The 15,758-nt window shown below is 43.7% G+C and overlaps 1 protein-coding gene across 9 annotated transcripts in view; it reads right to left on the reverse strand.

Moving 5' to 3' along the window:
• Positions 1 to 15,758, reverse strand: part of CUX1 (cut like homeobox 1) — a 271,693-nt gene that overhangs the window by 156,923 nt on the left and 99,012 nt on the right. For 8 of the 9 annotated variants that reach the window (XM_062507263.1, XM_062507264.1, XM_062507261.1 and 5 more), the window contains one exon: positions 8,451 to 8,498. The exons of the other annotated variant lie outside the window; for it this stretch is intronic. In XM_062507263.1, the coding sequence (XP_062363247.1) occupies positions 8,451 to 8,498 (48 nt within the window). The remainder of the gene's footprint in view (positions 1 to 8,450; positions 8,499 to 15,758) is intronic. 9 annotated transcript variants of the gene reach the window in all.

Consider the following 15,758-nt stretch of genomic DNA (forward strand, 5'->3'; position numbering starts at 1 on the left):
CAGAATTAAGGACTTCCCAGTGGATCCAATACCAATCTGTTTGACAAAGCTGCTTGGGTCGGGACATAGGTACCAGGAAAGAGCCTGGGAAGGGCAAGCCTGCCTCACCAACTTGTTGGTTTAACCTCAGGTTAAGCAGAGAGCTTTAGGAAGGGCTCAAACCCCTCAACTTTTCAATTCTGTTCCCTCTACTGTGAAACAGCTGCAACCTCGAACCCTTAAAATGTCTTCTTCCTTTCATGCCCAGATAAATCCTGATTTTCCCAGACAAACAATGCTGCCATCCCCTGAGGAATGTTCTCACAGGACAGCTTCTTGCTGCTTTTCCAATCTTTGATCTTCCTTCCCAGTATAACAGCCCAGCCCAACATGTGCCTGCAGATACTGACAGCAGAGGCACAGCTCTGAGTAAATCCTGTTTGCCACCCTGCCTTTGGATCAGGGGCTGTGCTGTCCCTGCTGGACCTCTCCTGGAGCCTTGGATAACCCACCTGCCTCCCTGCTCACCTCTCTGCATTTCAGAGCTCTCAGCCAGCTCCCAACCCATCCATGGGGCAGGCAGGGAGCAGCCCTGCAGGAATGTGATTCAACTCAGTGGCCAGGTGAAAAACTAAGGAAGGAGGGGTAGAATTTATTTTCCATTGTGCTGGCAAGCTGACCTGACTCATCCTGTGCATTTGCTGGGCTCAGCAGAGGGAGGAGGTGGGGACCCAGAGCTGGGGCAAGGACACCCCACAGCATCAGCCCCTCACCCACATCGGGTACAGCATGGAACCAGTGACAAGGAATGGACACCACAAGGAATCTCAGAGTGCCAAATGTTACCAAAATTCTCTTTTATCCATCAATCTTTACAGAATGAAAGTGGATTAACTTTGTTCATGTCTATATATTAGTTCATATTATACACTCTGATGTAATGACATGTTACAATTTTCCTGGAGGCTTTGGTGTTTTTCATGCTCAAGTAAAACAAATCAAAGGACAGCCCGATCCTGGAAATTTGCTCACGGAAGGATAAAGGATAAAGGATACTCCTGAACACCAAGCTAATGCCAACATCAGACCCTCTGACACTGTATTCAAACCCTCACAGTGTTTTCTGGTGTCATAAACCAGGAACTCCAGCCAGACCAACCCCAGGGATGCCTGGACTGTCGTAGAAATGGGGTTGATCTGCAATGTTTTACTCCAACTAGTAAGTGTGAGTGCTAGTGATTAGTCAAATTGTGTTGTACCTGAATTTTAAGGGGTGAAAAAACCTTGTGTGAAACCAGATATGTGGTGCCCCAATTTGGCTGCACACTGAAGAATGATTTACCCTTGTAATTCTACACTTTGCATCCAGCTTCTCTCCTCAAGTCAGCACAGGCCAGTCGTGAATTTTCTTAATGCCAGAAAGGTAAAACAAAGAGCTGACCTCTAAACAGGGGACACATCCTTCCCTCAAAACTGAAGGAACATCTTTCTGGTGAATAGATCAGCAAATCATTTGTTGTAACCAAAGAGGGAGATGTCAGAGCTTGCCAGTTCTGACCCTCGAGGTTCTGTGAGAGCACAAGGATGGAGAACAACTCTGGCCATGCCAGCCCAGCCATGTTTGGTGTGTGAAATGGTGCAGGGAGGAAGGGGAGGAGGCCAGGACAGAGCAGCCTGGGCTGTCCCACATCACCCCCAGCTTCCCAGCAGCAGGAGCTGTGTAAGGTGAGTGGGTGCTCTCACCTGCCCTCCAGTCTCTGAGCAGTCACCTGGAACCCACAATCACTCCTCTGCCTCGTGGATGATCCAAACTTCTGTTTAGGTATTTAAAAAAAAATTAGGTGGAGGAATCCATGCAAGAAGGAGCTCATTAACCACCTTTGTGCAAAATCCACCTGCACATAAACACCAAGTTGCACCCTTTTCCTCATATTTTGTACTCTCTTGCTCCTCCTTTCTGACAGAGCAAGACCAGACACCAGCTTGTACAGAACCTCATCGTAGATCTGTAATAAACAGAGGTAATTCTGTAATAAATGCAGAGGTAAATCTGTAATAAATACAAAGATAATTCTGTATTTGGAGAAACAGGGACTCAAAATACCTCGCCTGGCCCAGCCCTCCCATCCCCATTCCTTCCAGCACACTTCAAGCTCTCTTTTTTTTTTTCCTGAGGATGAGAAGACACTCCTGACCCTGCGAGCTGCACCAGTGCTGCCTGTCAGAATCCTGAATAAACTGAATTTCCCACCACTGTTCCCACTGCCCCCGAGCGCATGGCAGCGGCACAGCGTGCCTTGGTACAGACAGCCCACCAGCTGCCAACAGGAATTTCAGCACTTTGTCAATTATCTAAAAATAAGAGGATTTGGGCTGATCCTCCCCAAAGTTACCCTGGTAGTCTCTGCTGTCTTGGTACAACTTGCCTGAAGCTGGAGAGGAACCTGTGAGAGCTTTGGGGAAGGTGCACGGCGCCTGTCGCTGCTGCTGGGATGTGTAAGGTTTGGGACTTTGCCTGTTACCCCCACAGCTGAGAGTTGTCCCAGGAAGGAAAAAAGGGATATAATAGGAGAGGCTGTGACTGTGACTGAGAGTCTCTGCAGTTCTGTCCCTCCCCTGCAGGTCAGTGTCTCCTCTTGGGGATGCTTTTGGCCCCGCAGCAGCCGCCCCACGTGCTCAGCAGGGAGAGCCTGTGAGATGCTGGAGTATATTTAAATCACCTTCCTCAGGAAAGATGTTGTTTAAACTTCAAGCAAGCCAGCCAAAAATAAATAAATAATCATTTACACACTTCTGTAAACAAAGAAATGAAAGCACTGTGGAGCTGCGTTACCCTAAGAGCGGGTCATGACCTCTCCCTGCTTTGGGGAACAAAACTGAGATGCAAAGTGGACTTTAAAAGAGAATTAACTGGCAAAAATATTCACTTTTGGTAAATAGAGGGACTTTTGATGGGACTTGCATGAAAAGCAGGGAGGCTCTAGGCCCAAACACGAGCGCTGGATTTTGATGTATGCTGTTGACTTCCCCAACACAGAGCAATTTGTAATAGCTTTGCCACGCTGTTGTTTTCAAAGCTCCTGCTACATCACAAGCATTTATTTCTGACCACAAAATTACATTTATTCAACAGAAAGCAGCTCAGGGTCTTTAAGAGGTTAACTTCTGGAGTGCTTGGCTGCTCTCCAGCCTCCCTATGAGCATCAGTGCTAACGCAAGGCACACAACAGCACCCAGGCTGGCCGTGATTAATAGAGTGCTGAACACGCTGCTTTCCACATACACACACTTTTCATTCCCTTGCTTCCATAGATCATGGACTTATCCTCAAAATATCTGACTGAAATTGAATTTGGCTTCTCTCTCAACCGTTCATTTCCTATGTTATGCAAGGTTATATCCTTTTCTGCATGAGCAGAACCAAACCAGCTGCAGCTTTTGAGAAGAAAATGTGTTTTCAATTATGAAGTTGGCCTGAATATTGAACCACAGTTCTACTGCTGCTCTAATTGAGCCATCATGGAGTGAACGTACAGGAAAGAAATTGTATTAATTAGGTTTGGAAATTTAACATAAGGAAATTAAAGGGGGTAAAATAGAAAAATATGAGTATCAGCTCAGGAGCAGTCCTTCAAAATGCAGAAGGAACATAGGTCTGAAGTGGTTTAGGCACACACATTATTAGAGTACTCCTTCAAAGACATGATTAGTAGTTCCAGCACATCAAACTGATTTTCAGCTTCTGTTGTCTGCATATGGAAAATTATTAAATTACTCAACTGACCAAATTAATAGTTTAAAGAGCAATTCAGCTGAGTGGGGAGCCAGAGTGGTCTCATCAGAATGGCAATACCCTTAAAAGTACTTGCTCTGGGAGAAGAAATGAGAAATGGCTTTCACAGACATCAAGTCCAGCACGTTGCTTTGGAGTCTGTGCCTTAGAGGGTTCTCCAAATGAGGGATTACTGCATTACTGTTGGACAGTGCTCTTATGCCACATGAAAAGAATGCTAATGACCTCAGGAAATCCTTTCCCAGCCTTAAAATATCTGTCTGATGACTTCACAAATACGGATTCCAACATCAGATTGCCATACCACAACATCAGTTCTGTAAATTAACATAGCCCAAGAACATCCCTTCTTTTTGCTTCTTTTGTTTGTGTGTGTGTTTGTTTGTTTGGTTGGTTTTTTCCCTCAGATTTCCTGTACAAATACCCATCCACTTATGTACGCATGGTAAAGCACAGTGACCTGCCCAGAACACAGCTTTTTCAGATGGCTGCTTGCAGGAGTGCCTTGTTCATTATATATAATTCCATGATTGCATGGTAAAGGTCTTTAACCTTTCCTGATTCTGTCCTGTACACATCCCAACACAGGGAGAGCAAACCATTAATAAGTTGCATCCTCAAGTTAATGGCAAGGAAAAGGAAAAGCAGGACAGAGATTTAAGATCAAAATGACAGGAATTTTACACTTCTGAAATTAATGACTTTTAACTCTCTTGCTCACAATAGCCTATTTACACCACCCAGACCTTAAATCTTCCAGGGAAGGCAGAAAAGTTACCCACAGATTTCAAAAGAACAATACCATCAGCTCTGAAGCAGACACAACATTCTGTTAAATTAGAAAACTGCCTTCAAATTTCCATTAAGATCCTAAATAAGGAAAAAGTACTATAATAAAACTATTCTCCAGTGATGAATTAATAGGGGCTCATGCTGAACTAGGAATGCATGTGAAAATTTGTAGTATGCTAAATTTCATTTTATAGTGCTTTTACTTTAACTCTTATCATAAAAAATCCAGTTACTTAACACACTGAGATCTATTAAAAAAAAAAAAGTTATTTCCAAGTACTAATGGAAACTGAATATTTGATAACTGGAACAGTTTTTATCTGAATGAATGAGATAAATAACTAAGGAATACAGAATGTTCTGCTTTGTCCAGTATTTATAAATTCATCTGATATAAAGGGAAAATACTGGGGGGAAGTATCAACATTCTGTGCTTAAACTGAAGAGAAAAATTGGCTAAAGTGACCTGTGGGTTTGTTTAAAAAAGCCAACTGGCCCCAGGTTTACCAGCAGCTCCCAAAAATCGTGCTTGAGAAGGGACATAAATACCTGAGCTTAACTTTCCCTCTCTCCAAGTCACGTCAGGCTCACCCAGGCACAGTTCAAGGATTTAAGTTCAGGTTTAAGTCTACCTGAGCTGACACATTTGTGCTGCTCCTGCCCTGGCTTTGCTCTCCTGGCCTCTCCCTTGCACCGAGCTGCTGCTCTGAACCCACCTGGTGGGAAACTAAGCCAGCCAAAGAGGGGAAAAAAAACCCCAATTTTGTGCTGAACGTGGGATCACACCAGAAAAAGCGCTGAGGAAAAGCACGGGGTGGGGAGCAGGAACACAGTGATATCCAAGTAAAGAAGCTTAAATACCTGTGCTTATCAGGTAACCTGTGCCTCCATCCTCTGCTCTGCTGGCCCTCCCCAGAGCCCAGAGCCCTGTGGACAGTGCACCCCACATGGGACTGGCAAAAGCCCACTTCCCTTCTGATGTGGAGTCGAATTTATTATTCCATGCCAAAAGCACCTAATTCTGTCCAAGAGTAGAGTTTGAGCAAAGGATGGGGCAGCAGCAGCAGCGGGGAGCGGAGACAGGAGTCAGGCAAAAATGTGGTGGAGACTCTCCCACAGGTAAATGCAGAAGTTGAATCAGGTAAGAACCCTTTCCTCACTTCTGAGTGAGCAGCTGGTGGTGCCCCAGTGTTCCATATTCCCACCCACGATGCCTGTGGAGGTTGCTCCTACAGCACCCCCTACTCCTGCTCCAGGACACTCACTCTCCAGCAAAAGGGGCCCTAAAAACACATTTGCTCTCGTGACTTCTCCACTTACCTCTGCTTTATTTACTCACTGCTGTTGATGGTTTTTTTTTTTTAAAAAAACCAAAAATCATAGAATCACTGCAAGGTTTGGGTTGGAAGGGAACTTTGAAGCCCATCTTGTTCCAGCTCCCTTGCCATGTGCACCTTCCACTAGAGCAGGTTACTCAAGAGCCCACCAGCCTGGCCTTGAGCCCTTCCAAGGACAAATCTGGAGCTGAAAACTGATGTCTGTGTAGTAAAATCAGGGAATTTCTTGCCCTATTCCTCCTCCCTGCTCACATCCCATCCCACAGGTACTGTGTGACCAAAAGGTCCTTCTGCCAGCTCCTCCCAGGACATTAAATCTCACCTGACAGGTAAAAAATCACTGCAAGGCAAGCCCAGGGGGCTGCTGGGGTGAGTGTCTGTTCCCAGCAGTGCTGCTCCCTAAACCTCTCAGGGGACAGGGATTGAGGCATCTCCTGTGCATTTCAAATGGAGAGAAGCCTATTTGCTCAACAAAACTTGTTTTTGAGATACCCAGAGCAGTCATCTCCTGATGTTTTAGAAAGTCAGCCTTAACAACAACCAGAAACCAGATCTATATCCTGAACAATCAAATATAACTCAACAGAACAGGCTCATATCCTCAGTATTTTGATTTGTCTCCAAAACAAGATACAGTAATTACATCTATAATCAAATACCATAATTCACAGTTTAATGTGGTGCATTTATATAGTCAATCATGATTAGTTCAGGTTTTTTAGGTTTCTGAAACCCTGTCTCGATTAGGGAGACTGGAATCACCAGCTCAGAGATTCAGCAGCACAATCTTTAATGTATTTGTGCTTCATTTATGTAACAGGGGATTACAACAACTAATTTTACTCAGGTAATGTTGAATTTATACCAAAATAAACTTCGATTTTATATCAGTAAAGCAAAACTACGGGAGAGGAGTGTGTGTAAGCTGTACCAAGGTTACAGGGAGCTGTCTCCAGCAGGGAAGATCTAATGGGAGAATCTCCTTCACTGTAGCCAAATTTAAATTTATGCTTTTGACTTGATCCTCAGACATTCCCTTCATTAAAGAACAGTGCTGAAAGCACACATGCACTTTTCAGTCAGTGCATTGCAAGCTTGAAACTGAAGTGAAAAGGTTCTAAGAGCACTGCAATGCACTCGGAGCAATTTTGAAGTGTAAATTTCCATTGGCAAACGGACTCATGCAAGTCATTCTTTGTTCTCACAAATGTCTGTTGGATATATCAAGGACAAAGTTATGCCATTTATTTATTTATTTCTAGAAATACTTGGGAAATCGGGGTTGTAAAACAAAAAGTACCATGCTGTTTTTAAATGAGGGATTATTGCCTGGTTGGGACACAGATTTAGCAGGATGTAGAAGTGATCAGGAATGCAAGCCTCGCTCAGGGGAGCCGTGCACTTAAATCCCAGTCCTGCAAACACTCCTGAACTTCCCTGTGCTGATGGAAGTGCCACAACCTAAAGGCAGTGAACACCTCAGGGACTGAGGAAGTGCTGGAACACAATTCCTGAGGGGCAGAGCTCTGTCAGGTGTATCAGTGTGAGCTCAAGCCTCCCTCCAGCCCCGCACACAGGCACGGAGCTTTACAAGGACAAATTTGATTTCCACCCTCCCTCCCTGACGCTTTCTAGCGGCACGACCACGGCTCCCATCTGGCCACAGCAAAAATGGAAAACTCTCTAATTGACCCAGCTGCCTTTGCCTGTAGAAACTCTTCAAAATAACAACAGTTGGCTTTTAAACTCGTGAGCGCTCTGCTCACGTGAGTGCTGGGAAGAGAAACCCAAGCTGGAGCCAGCAGCGGGGCTGTAGAGCTTCAGCCTTTCCAACAAACACCTGCCAACACAAGGGCTTCCATCAGCCCTCTGGAATACAGTGTTTTACAGCTGAAAAGCTTTGCAGGGAGAATGATTTGCAGTATCCTCGTGTTTTACGAGTGCACTACACTGCACTCATGAACAGCCCAGCCCGTAGGGGCAGTGAGGCCCAGAGAGCTGGGTGTGCCACCCGGGTCCCTGCCACGGTGACAGGATGCTCAGGGAGCCTCAGAGCAAAGAGATGTGGCCATCAGATGTGACCAGTTTAGATCGTCCAGCACAAACCCAGTGTGTCACACAATGACCTGGGTTGGAAGGGACCTTAAGGATCATCTTGTTCCATCCCACTGCCATGGGAAGGAACACTTTCCTCTATCCCAGGCTGCTCAGAGCCCCATCCAACCTGGTTTTAAACACTTCCAGGGATGATGCAAACACAGCTTGCCTGGACAACCTGTGCCAGGAAAGAATTTCTTCCCAATATCCAATCTAAACCTACTCCTCTGTCAGTTTGAAGCCATTCCCCCTTGTCCTGTCACTTTGTGATCCTGTAAAAGCTCCCTGTGCATCCTCAGGCTCCCTTCAGGTGCTGACATTCCCTGCACACACATAATGCAAAGGGCTGAGCCTTGAGGGCTCTGCCCACCTGGCCACACACACCCTGCCAGCACACCAGGCTCGTGTGAGGCAGCACTGACAGCAGCATAAGAACCAGAAGAAGCTCTTACCTCTCCCTGGAAACTCTTCAGGAGTGGAGCTACCTGTTTGCGCAGGTCCTGGAAGACAGAAGCAGGATATGCCATCAGAAAAACTGGAAAGGACAAGTCATCATCAGGGTTTTCCTGATGCTATTTTCAGTTCTCGAGTGTTGCTTAAATTCTGATCGCATTTTGTTGGAGCTTTGATTAAAATAGAATTATACCTGGAGTTCACTTTGAGCAGATCTGAATTTCCAGTTTAACATAGACCTGCAAATGGTATTAATTATCCAAACTGTGGTGGTGCTGGGTAAGCACTGAATGCCTTCAGTCTCCTAATTCAGCTGAAACATTAATGAGATTAACAGTAAATGTCTCTATCTGCCTCCACAGCAGCTACACCTCTGAACTTATGCCAAGGAAATTCCCACAAATGGAAGCCAGGCTTATAGGAAGATGATTCTGGACCATCATTTCAACTGGAAGTGTTGCCATTTTGTAAAATCTCTGTTTTATTTATTATTTTCCCAAGAGTGCTCTGGCTTTAGTCATCAGAGAACTGGAACTCATTTAGGATGACAAGTATTATTTGTTGGTTTCTGTATAACTCAAAATTTCTTCTTCCAAATTATAACATACTCAGTGCTACAAAATTCATTAAAATACTGCCCACAGAATCACTCTAGAGGTTTATAGCACTTAGCAACTGAGATAATTTAAGACAAAAAAAGGTATATTTATTGTACCTAAAATTTTCTATGGCTCCACTTCTAAGCTGGTTTGGGCCCAATTCTGTTACAAATTCCATAATTCTTATTATGTGTGTGCCTGAAGAATAAAATCCAGTAACTCTGCAAAGGACACTGCTAGTCATGCACAGCCAAGATGCTGCATTCCTGTTTTTGCCACTGACAAGGCACAAGCAGCCACTTCATAGTGCACTTACACCTGGAAATGAATGTGGGAGAGGATGAAACCAATAACCTGATGCTGCATCACTTGGGAGGGCAGCAGGGAGAGGATGGATTTCCCATCCTTGGAGATTTCAAAGGCTCAGCTGAGCACAACTTGTACTAAATGAGTGCTGAAGACCCATTTTTAAGGCCAAGTGACTTAAAAAAAAAAAAATTGGTCAGACTCTGGACAACCCCTCCAATGCTGAATCCTACAATGCTCTGGGAACTCTGCCCACAGCTAGAACAGTCACCAGCTGCTTCAGTAACCATGAAATCTTCCTACCTGCACACAGGCCACAGTCCCTGAGCTACCTGAACCTCGTGCAGGGGGTCACAAAGACATATTTGAAGCATTTTCTCTATATAGAGAAGGGTCTGTTGAGGCCTCAAGCTTTTTTGGAAAAGAAGGTGACCTCAAAAAGTTGGGAAATACTCTTTTCCAACACATTTACTTTTACATCTATAGTCATGCAACATATTGGATGTTAAACCACTCACCAAAACACTCTCAGCCCTGGGTTTAATCTGATTTTCCTGAAGGAAAAGTAGGCTTTTGAGAGAAGTGATTTTTGTCATTTAAATGACAAGTCATGCAGAGAGTTGGAGTATCAGGAGTTCTCCCACTCCCTGAGAAATGGCTTAGGGGGCCCAAGGCAAATGAAGCTATCAAAGACAAATGATCAGTCAAATTTCACTTCTGACATGGTTATTGCACTAAAATACAGCTTAATCCCCATCAAGTCAAGGATAACATTGCAGCTTTCTGAGCTCCTTCTTTGGACTGAACCAAACTGTGCTTGTGCTCTTAGGCCAAACCAAATCACCCAAATGTCTCCTGATATATCCTGCTGCCTGTTTTGGGACACAAAAAGGTTGGACGCTGTCCTTGTGTACAAATTACACCTCTACCAAAGGAAACTGGCAGGTTGAGCAGCTTTTCCCCATTCCCTGCCTCCTAAGGGAGACATGAGGGCTGTGCACATTTTAGAACATTTTTTCTTTGTAACCTGATGATGCTGACATTGAAGAAAGCAACAATAATCACTGATGGCAAAATAAATGCCCACATTCAAGGCCAAAATCTGGCAGAGGCAGTTTTAGTGCCCAGTGAAATTACAAACAGAATTAGATTTACAGCCTGGATACTGGCACCCTTTATAAAATCAGGAAAAAATATATTATACAAGCAAAGCAACTTTTCTTCAGATAAAAATCTCAGCTGGTTGAAAATCATCGGGTTTAGGGGTTTTGTCCCTGATATTGCCTCTGAATTTACTGACTTTTTTGGCACCAGACAGAGAAGTGATGTCAGAAGTGAAGGCAGAAATACAGGAGATGCAATCCCAGATCCAGAGGCAGGAGAATGTCATCCTTGCTCCTGTGTCCATGGCAAGCTCTAGCCAAAATCCTGCTATTTAACTGCCTCCTCTGGCACATCCTGAATTCTGAAAGATGGGGTTTGCAGCACTTTTTATTTCATGATATAAACTATGTCAGGACTTCACCTTTATATTCATCTTAAATAATGAGGGATGATGTTGTTTGTAACAGCAGAGAGAGAGAGAGAGAGAGAAGCAGGGGTGGAGAGGAATAGGAGCATCCCAAAGCCATGAGAACAGAAACAAAAATGGAGAATACCTTTAAAGTGCATTCATTTAGCAAATCCAGGATGCTAAACACTAATCCCAGCAGTCAGAAGGTTACCAAGCAAAATTCATGCCAGCATGGGAAAACATGTGCTTGATTCAGACAGCAGCTTGGGCTGGGGGTAAAACTGCTTATAAAATATTTCCTGATAGAGAAGGGAGCTCAGGGTGATTCAGCTCCATTGGCAAGCAATGGATTATCCCACTGCAATCCACCCAGGGCAATCCCAGGACACAACAAAACACACACTTGAACGGGGTAAAATGCTTTGACAACGTGAAATCTTCACAATAACTTGAAATCTGTTGCAGCTGAACAACTGAGACAGAGCATCCCACTGCCATTCTCTTCCCAGGGCAAACAGGTCAGGAAAGGGAAAGGCAAGGATGTGATTCAGTGTTTTAAACTCAGCCAAACACTCCATGCAGGTGAGTGGATAAATGGCACACACTACAGCAAAAAGGCATAAACACCTTTCTCACACCAGTGTTTCTGTTTTCCCCTCTTTTCCTGGCTTGCCCTTGGAAAGAGTTTATAGGAAAGAGTTTAGAGGGTACTTTTATAATTCCTTCCTCGGCGAAACAACATCAAAACTTCAGACAGCTCACAACCAAAGGGAAATAAAAATAAACAGACAGAAGTCAGGAATACATATGCCTCGAGTCACAGCTCTGCTGGGGAGATTTATTTTTGGCAGTTTGGAAAAATTTCTCATCAGACTTTGTCTCAAAATATTACACTGAACTTCAAACAGAATTTTACCTTCTTTACACTAAATTGAACAGGAAGAAGGACGTTCAGTTCAGACCCAGGGGAGTCTGCAGTGTTGGTTAGCAAGGACACCGGGTGATTTATTATCTGTTTAAAGTGTGGTGGCCTTTACTGCCTGGGCTGTGATCAAAACAGGAAAAACATCCAGGCTCCAGCCCTCACAAAGCTACCAAACCACAGCAGCCAGGCAGAACAGCTGAAAAAGGTCCATGCAACAGAACATTAAAACAAATTATAATTTATCAGCACAAACACACTGAAATATTTGAGTACAGGAATACAATCCCATTATTAGCCTATTTTTCCATGCCATCTAAATACATGTCTTCTTTCTCTCTGGATGATTTATCAAGGGTAGAGCAGTTTTCTGAAAAGGGCTCTATCACAGACAAACTCAGTATCTGATGAAGAGCCCATGAATTAGGATGCTGTATCATTATCTGAATCAAATCTGATGGCTGAAAGCTAATATAGCATTTCCTCTTTACAAGAGTAGAAACAATGCATTTATATTTTGATCAAGTAGCTAAACAATGAAATCTGAATCCACATAATTTCTAACTCCCTTTCCATTCTCATTAAAAATAACTCAACGGAAAATAAACCAAGAATAAATCTGTGTTAAAATCCTGGGCAACACATGCATCTTTCTGACAACTAAACTACATTATTTATCTGGATCCTAATACCCTGTGTACAGTACAAAGGACACAGCAATGGCCAGGCTTGCAATGCTCTATTTGTAATTTACTTGAGGTCTGAAGCTACACGAGCACCTTCTGATCTCCTCACAGGCTGCTCCATCTCATTTACCTCCCAAATGCTTATCTCTAAATGTCACAACAAGAGCCCTCTGACCCCAGTTTGACGAAGAGGTCCAGCAAGGCTAAGCTTGACCTCCACACCTTTATCATCTACACAAGCACTGTGCTCCTGTGAAAAAACCAACCCAAAAACCTGGGTGAACATTCCAGCCCCACATTTCCCACCGAGTGCTCCGTGTTTTGTGTGCTGGAGCCACGCAGGGGCTGGGGAATGTCACTGTGCCTGGCACAGGAGTCCTAATGAGAAGCAGCCCACTGCTATCAGTGTGGGTGACATCACCAGTTCAGCTGTCACAACCCATTCTGGAGCAGCCCCATCACTGCAGCATCCCTGCTGCCTTCCCCTCTGGTGTCCCCTTCCCTGTTAACCACATGGATATGGCACTGACAATGCCTGGACAGCCTGATTCTTTCCTGGAAGAGCTTAAAAAAAAAAAAAAAAAAAAAAAAGGAAAAAAAACAAAAAAAAAACCAACACAGAATAACCTCCAGACAGGAGGTATGTCCTCCCCCAGGACATTCTGGCTGTGCAGAAGTGGCTGTAATTCCATTGACACCTAGCACTTCCCATCCCTGGACATGTTCAAGGCCAGGTTGGATGGAGCCTGGAACAACCTGGGCTAGTGGAAGGTGTCCCTACCCATGGCAGGGGGTGGAATGAGATGAGATTTAAGATCCCTTCCAACCCAAACCGTGTCATGAGTCCATGATAAGAAATAGCACAGCTGAAGGAGAGCTCTCATGTCAAACACTGGGTGCCAGGTTTATGCCCCTCTGCCCAGAGGCAGCGTGCTGGGAGGGTGGATGTCTGTTCCTAGGGATTGGGAGGATGTTTATCCTGCACAGCCAGGCCTCCACACACTCCATCCACCCTGCTATTATCTCCAGAATGTTGCTGAGTTTCCCATAAATCCAGCTGAAAGGGGGAGAGGTGAGAGGCAGCCAAGCACGAAGGATTTGGGAAGAACGCTGGCATCAACTTCTGAGGTGTGTTTGATTATTGTGTACTTCAAGGACACAACTTGTCACCATGAAACACACAAATCAGCAAGTTAACTATAATTAGGAGTAAGCAGTTCTGCTGGTTAATTAGAGAGAGGCAGCAGGCACAGATGCTTCACCCTGCTATGGGGAAATGAGTGAAGGGCTTGGGATCACTCAGACACTCACCTACCAGTGCACATATTCTAAATATTGTTTCTTTGTATTATGAAAAAATCCATAATATTCCAATTTTTTGTCCACCAGAAATCCTGGGCACATTTGATTGGGGGTGTACTAAAGGAACCATTTAAGTCTTTACATTTAATTAGTTCCAGCAAGTTCCACTTTGCTTTAATCTAAAAGAGATGCAACTGAAATCCCAGTAGCTGTTCAAACAGGTATTATACAGTAGCTTAGATGACTTACTTAATTCCTAAAATATAAAGCAAAGTAAATCATATGAGTAAACAATTTATTGCTCAATTTACACTTTGATTTAATGAGATATAAAACCTCTTATTGCTTAAGGCTGCTGAAGTATTTACTTGAAATCCGATCATTAAAGAATGAATCACGATCTTATCAATCTTCTGTGATATTTTTAGTTATTTCAATACACTAACATGCCAGTGTTTTCTCTGTACAAAAAGAAAAACCCTTTTAAAGTTACATTTATAGATATGTATCAACCTAGCACAATGATAAATAAAAAATCTTGATTTACAGTAGCAAAACGTACACCACAGTACTTTCGGAAATATTTCAAGCTCACAGATCTTGTGCAAATTCCATTACCTTTAATTATTTATTAGTAGTAGATTTAGATTACTGTTCTTGACCTATTTTTCAGTGTATGGACCCACCCAGCAAGAAGTGAAAAAATATTCCATTTGTGAAGGGCTGATTTAGTGAGCACAGACTTCAGCTTCGAGTGGAACATTGAGCAAAACCCTGGGCACTGCAATTCAGGGGGAGAGAGGTTACAAAGCAGGGCCTGCAGAACAAATAATGGCAGGGGTTCCTTGACAAGAGATGGAATTTTTTGCTGTTTGACCACTTCAGACAATTTTGTAAGACTGCAGCCACATGACAATCCCAAAGGAAGGGACAGCAGACTCCACGGAGAAATCTCAAGAGTTTCTTTGTGGAAATTCCCTAGTTTCCACTGAATTCCAAACACTGCGTGGGTCCTACTCAGCCATGGGGAAAGGGGTCAAGAGGGAGAATTTTGGGGCTGGTCCTGTGGCCCCTTGCAGTGGCAAGGTGCAAACTGTGCTCTTCCCAAGCTGGGCAAAAGGAGCACGTGGGAAGGAGCCTCCTCGCCGTGCTGGGACTTTGCCTTCAATGGAATTTGCCTGAGTCTTAATGGAATCCTCTTATGGTTTCTTCCAAGTTCAAATATACAAAAAGCTCACAGGTTTACTCTGGGCCTGTGCAGCCACGTCCAAACAGCCTGGGGACCTTCACAACTGTTTAAAAAGCCACCCTGCCAGAGAGGAGCTGTTGCACCCATTTATATGTATGGAAGTGTGTATATATATACACACGTACACCACGCAGAATAGAAAAAGGATTTTTTTTTAAACTAAGTTTACAAATTAATGTGGTGAACCAAGCTTTTTGGCATCATGTGACAACTCTGGTGTCATTTATAAACCAGTGAGTTAACAGTGGCTAGGAAAGATATTGGACAGAACATTATGCAGAGCTTAAAAAGCAGAGTTGCAAGGAAACAAAAAAAATTAGTTCAAACAAAAATGATTCATGTGGAACTTTGGAAGGAGGTAATTCTAATGAAATTAAAGCCTGGTCACTAAAATTCCAGTAGGGAAAAAAAGGAAAGGATGACTTGTGTAACAGTTCACCAATATACACAGAAAATCAAGCACCAGTTTTAACAAATATTAATTTTTAAAAACCTCCCACTGGATAATGGCTCCACAGAGATTGTCCCTCCTGCTCTCTTGTTAAACCTAATGCTGAAGGCTTGAGATGACACCAAACATGCCATGATGGACCCTTGTCATGGGAAAAACCATATCTCATCATCCCAGCTCAGCAGAACTCCTCATTTATGTAATGAAAACCCATCTGATACACTAAATAAATATTTCAGAACCTCTGAGGTGCACTGGTCTCGCCAGCAAGACAACCAC

Source organism: Cinclus cinclus, chromosome 22 (genome assembly GCF_963662255.1).
Source record: "Cinclus cinclus chromosome 22, bCinCin1.1, whole genome shotgun sequence".
In the NCBI taxonomy this organism is placed as follows: domain Eukaryota; kingdom Metazoa; phylum Chordata; class Aves; order Passeriformes; family Cinclidae; genus Cinclus; species Cinclus cinclus.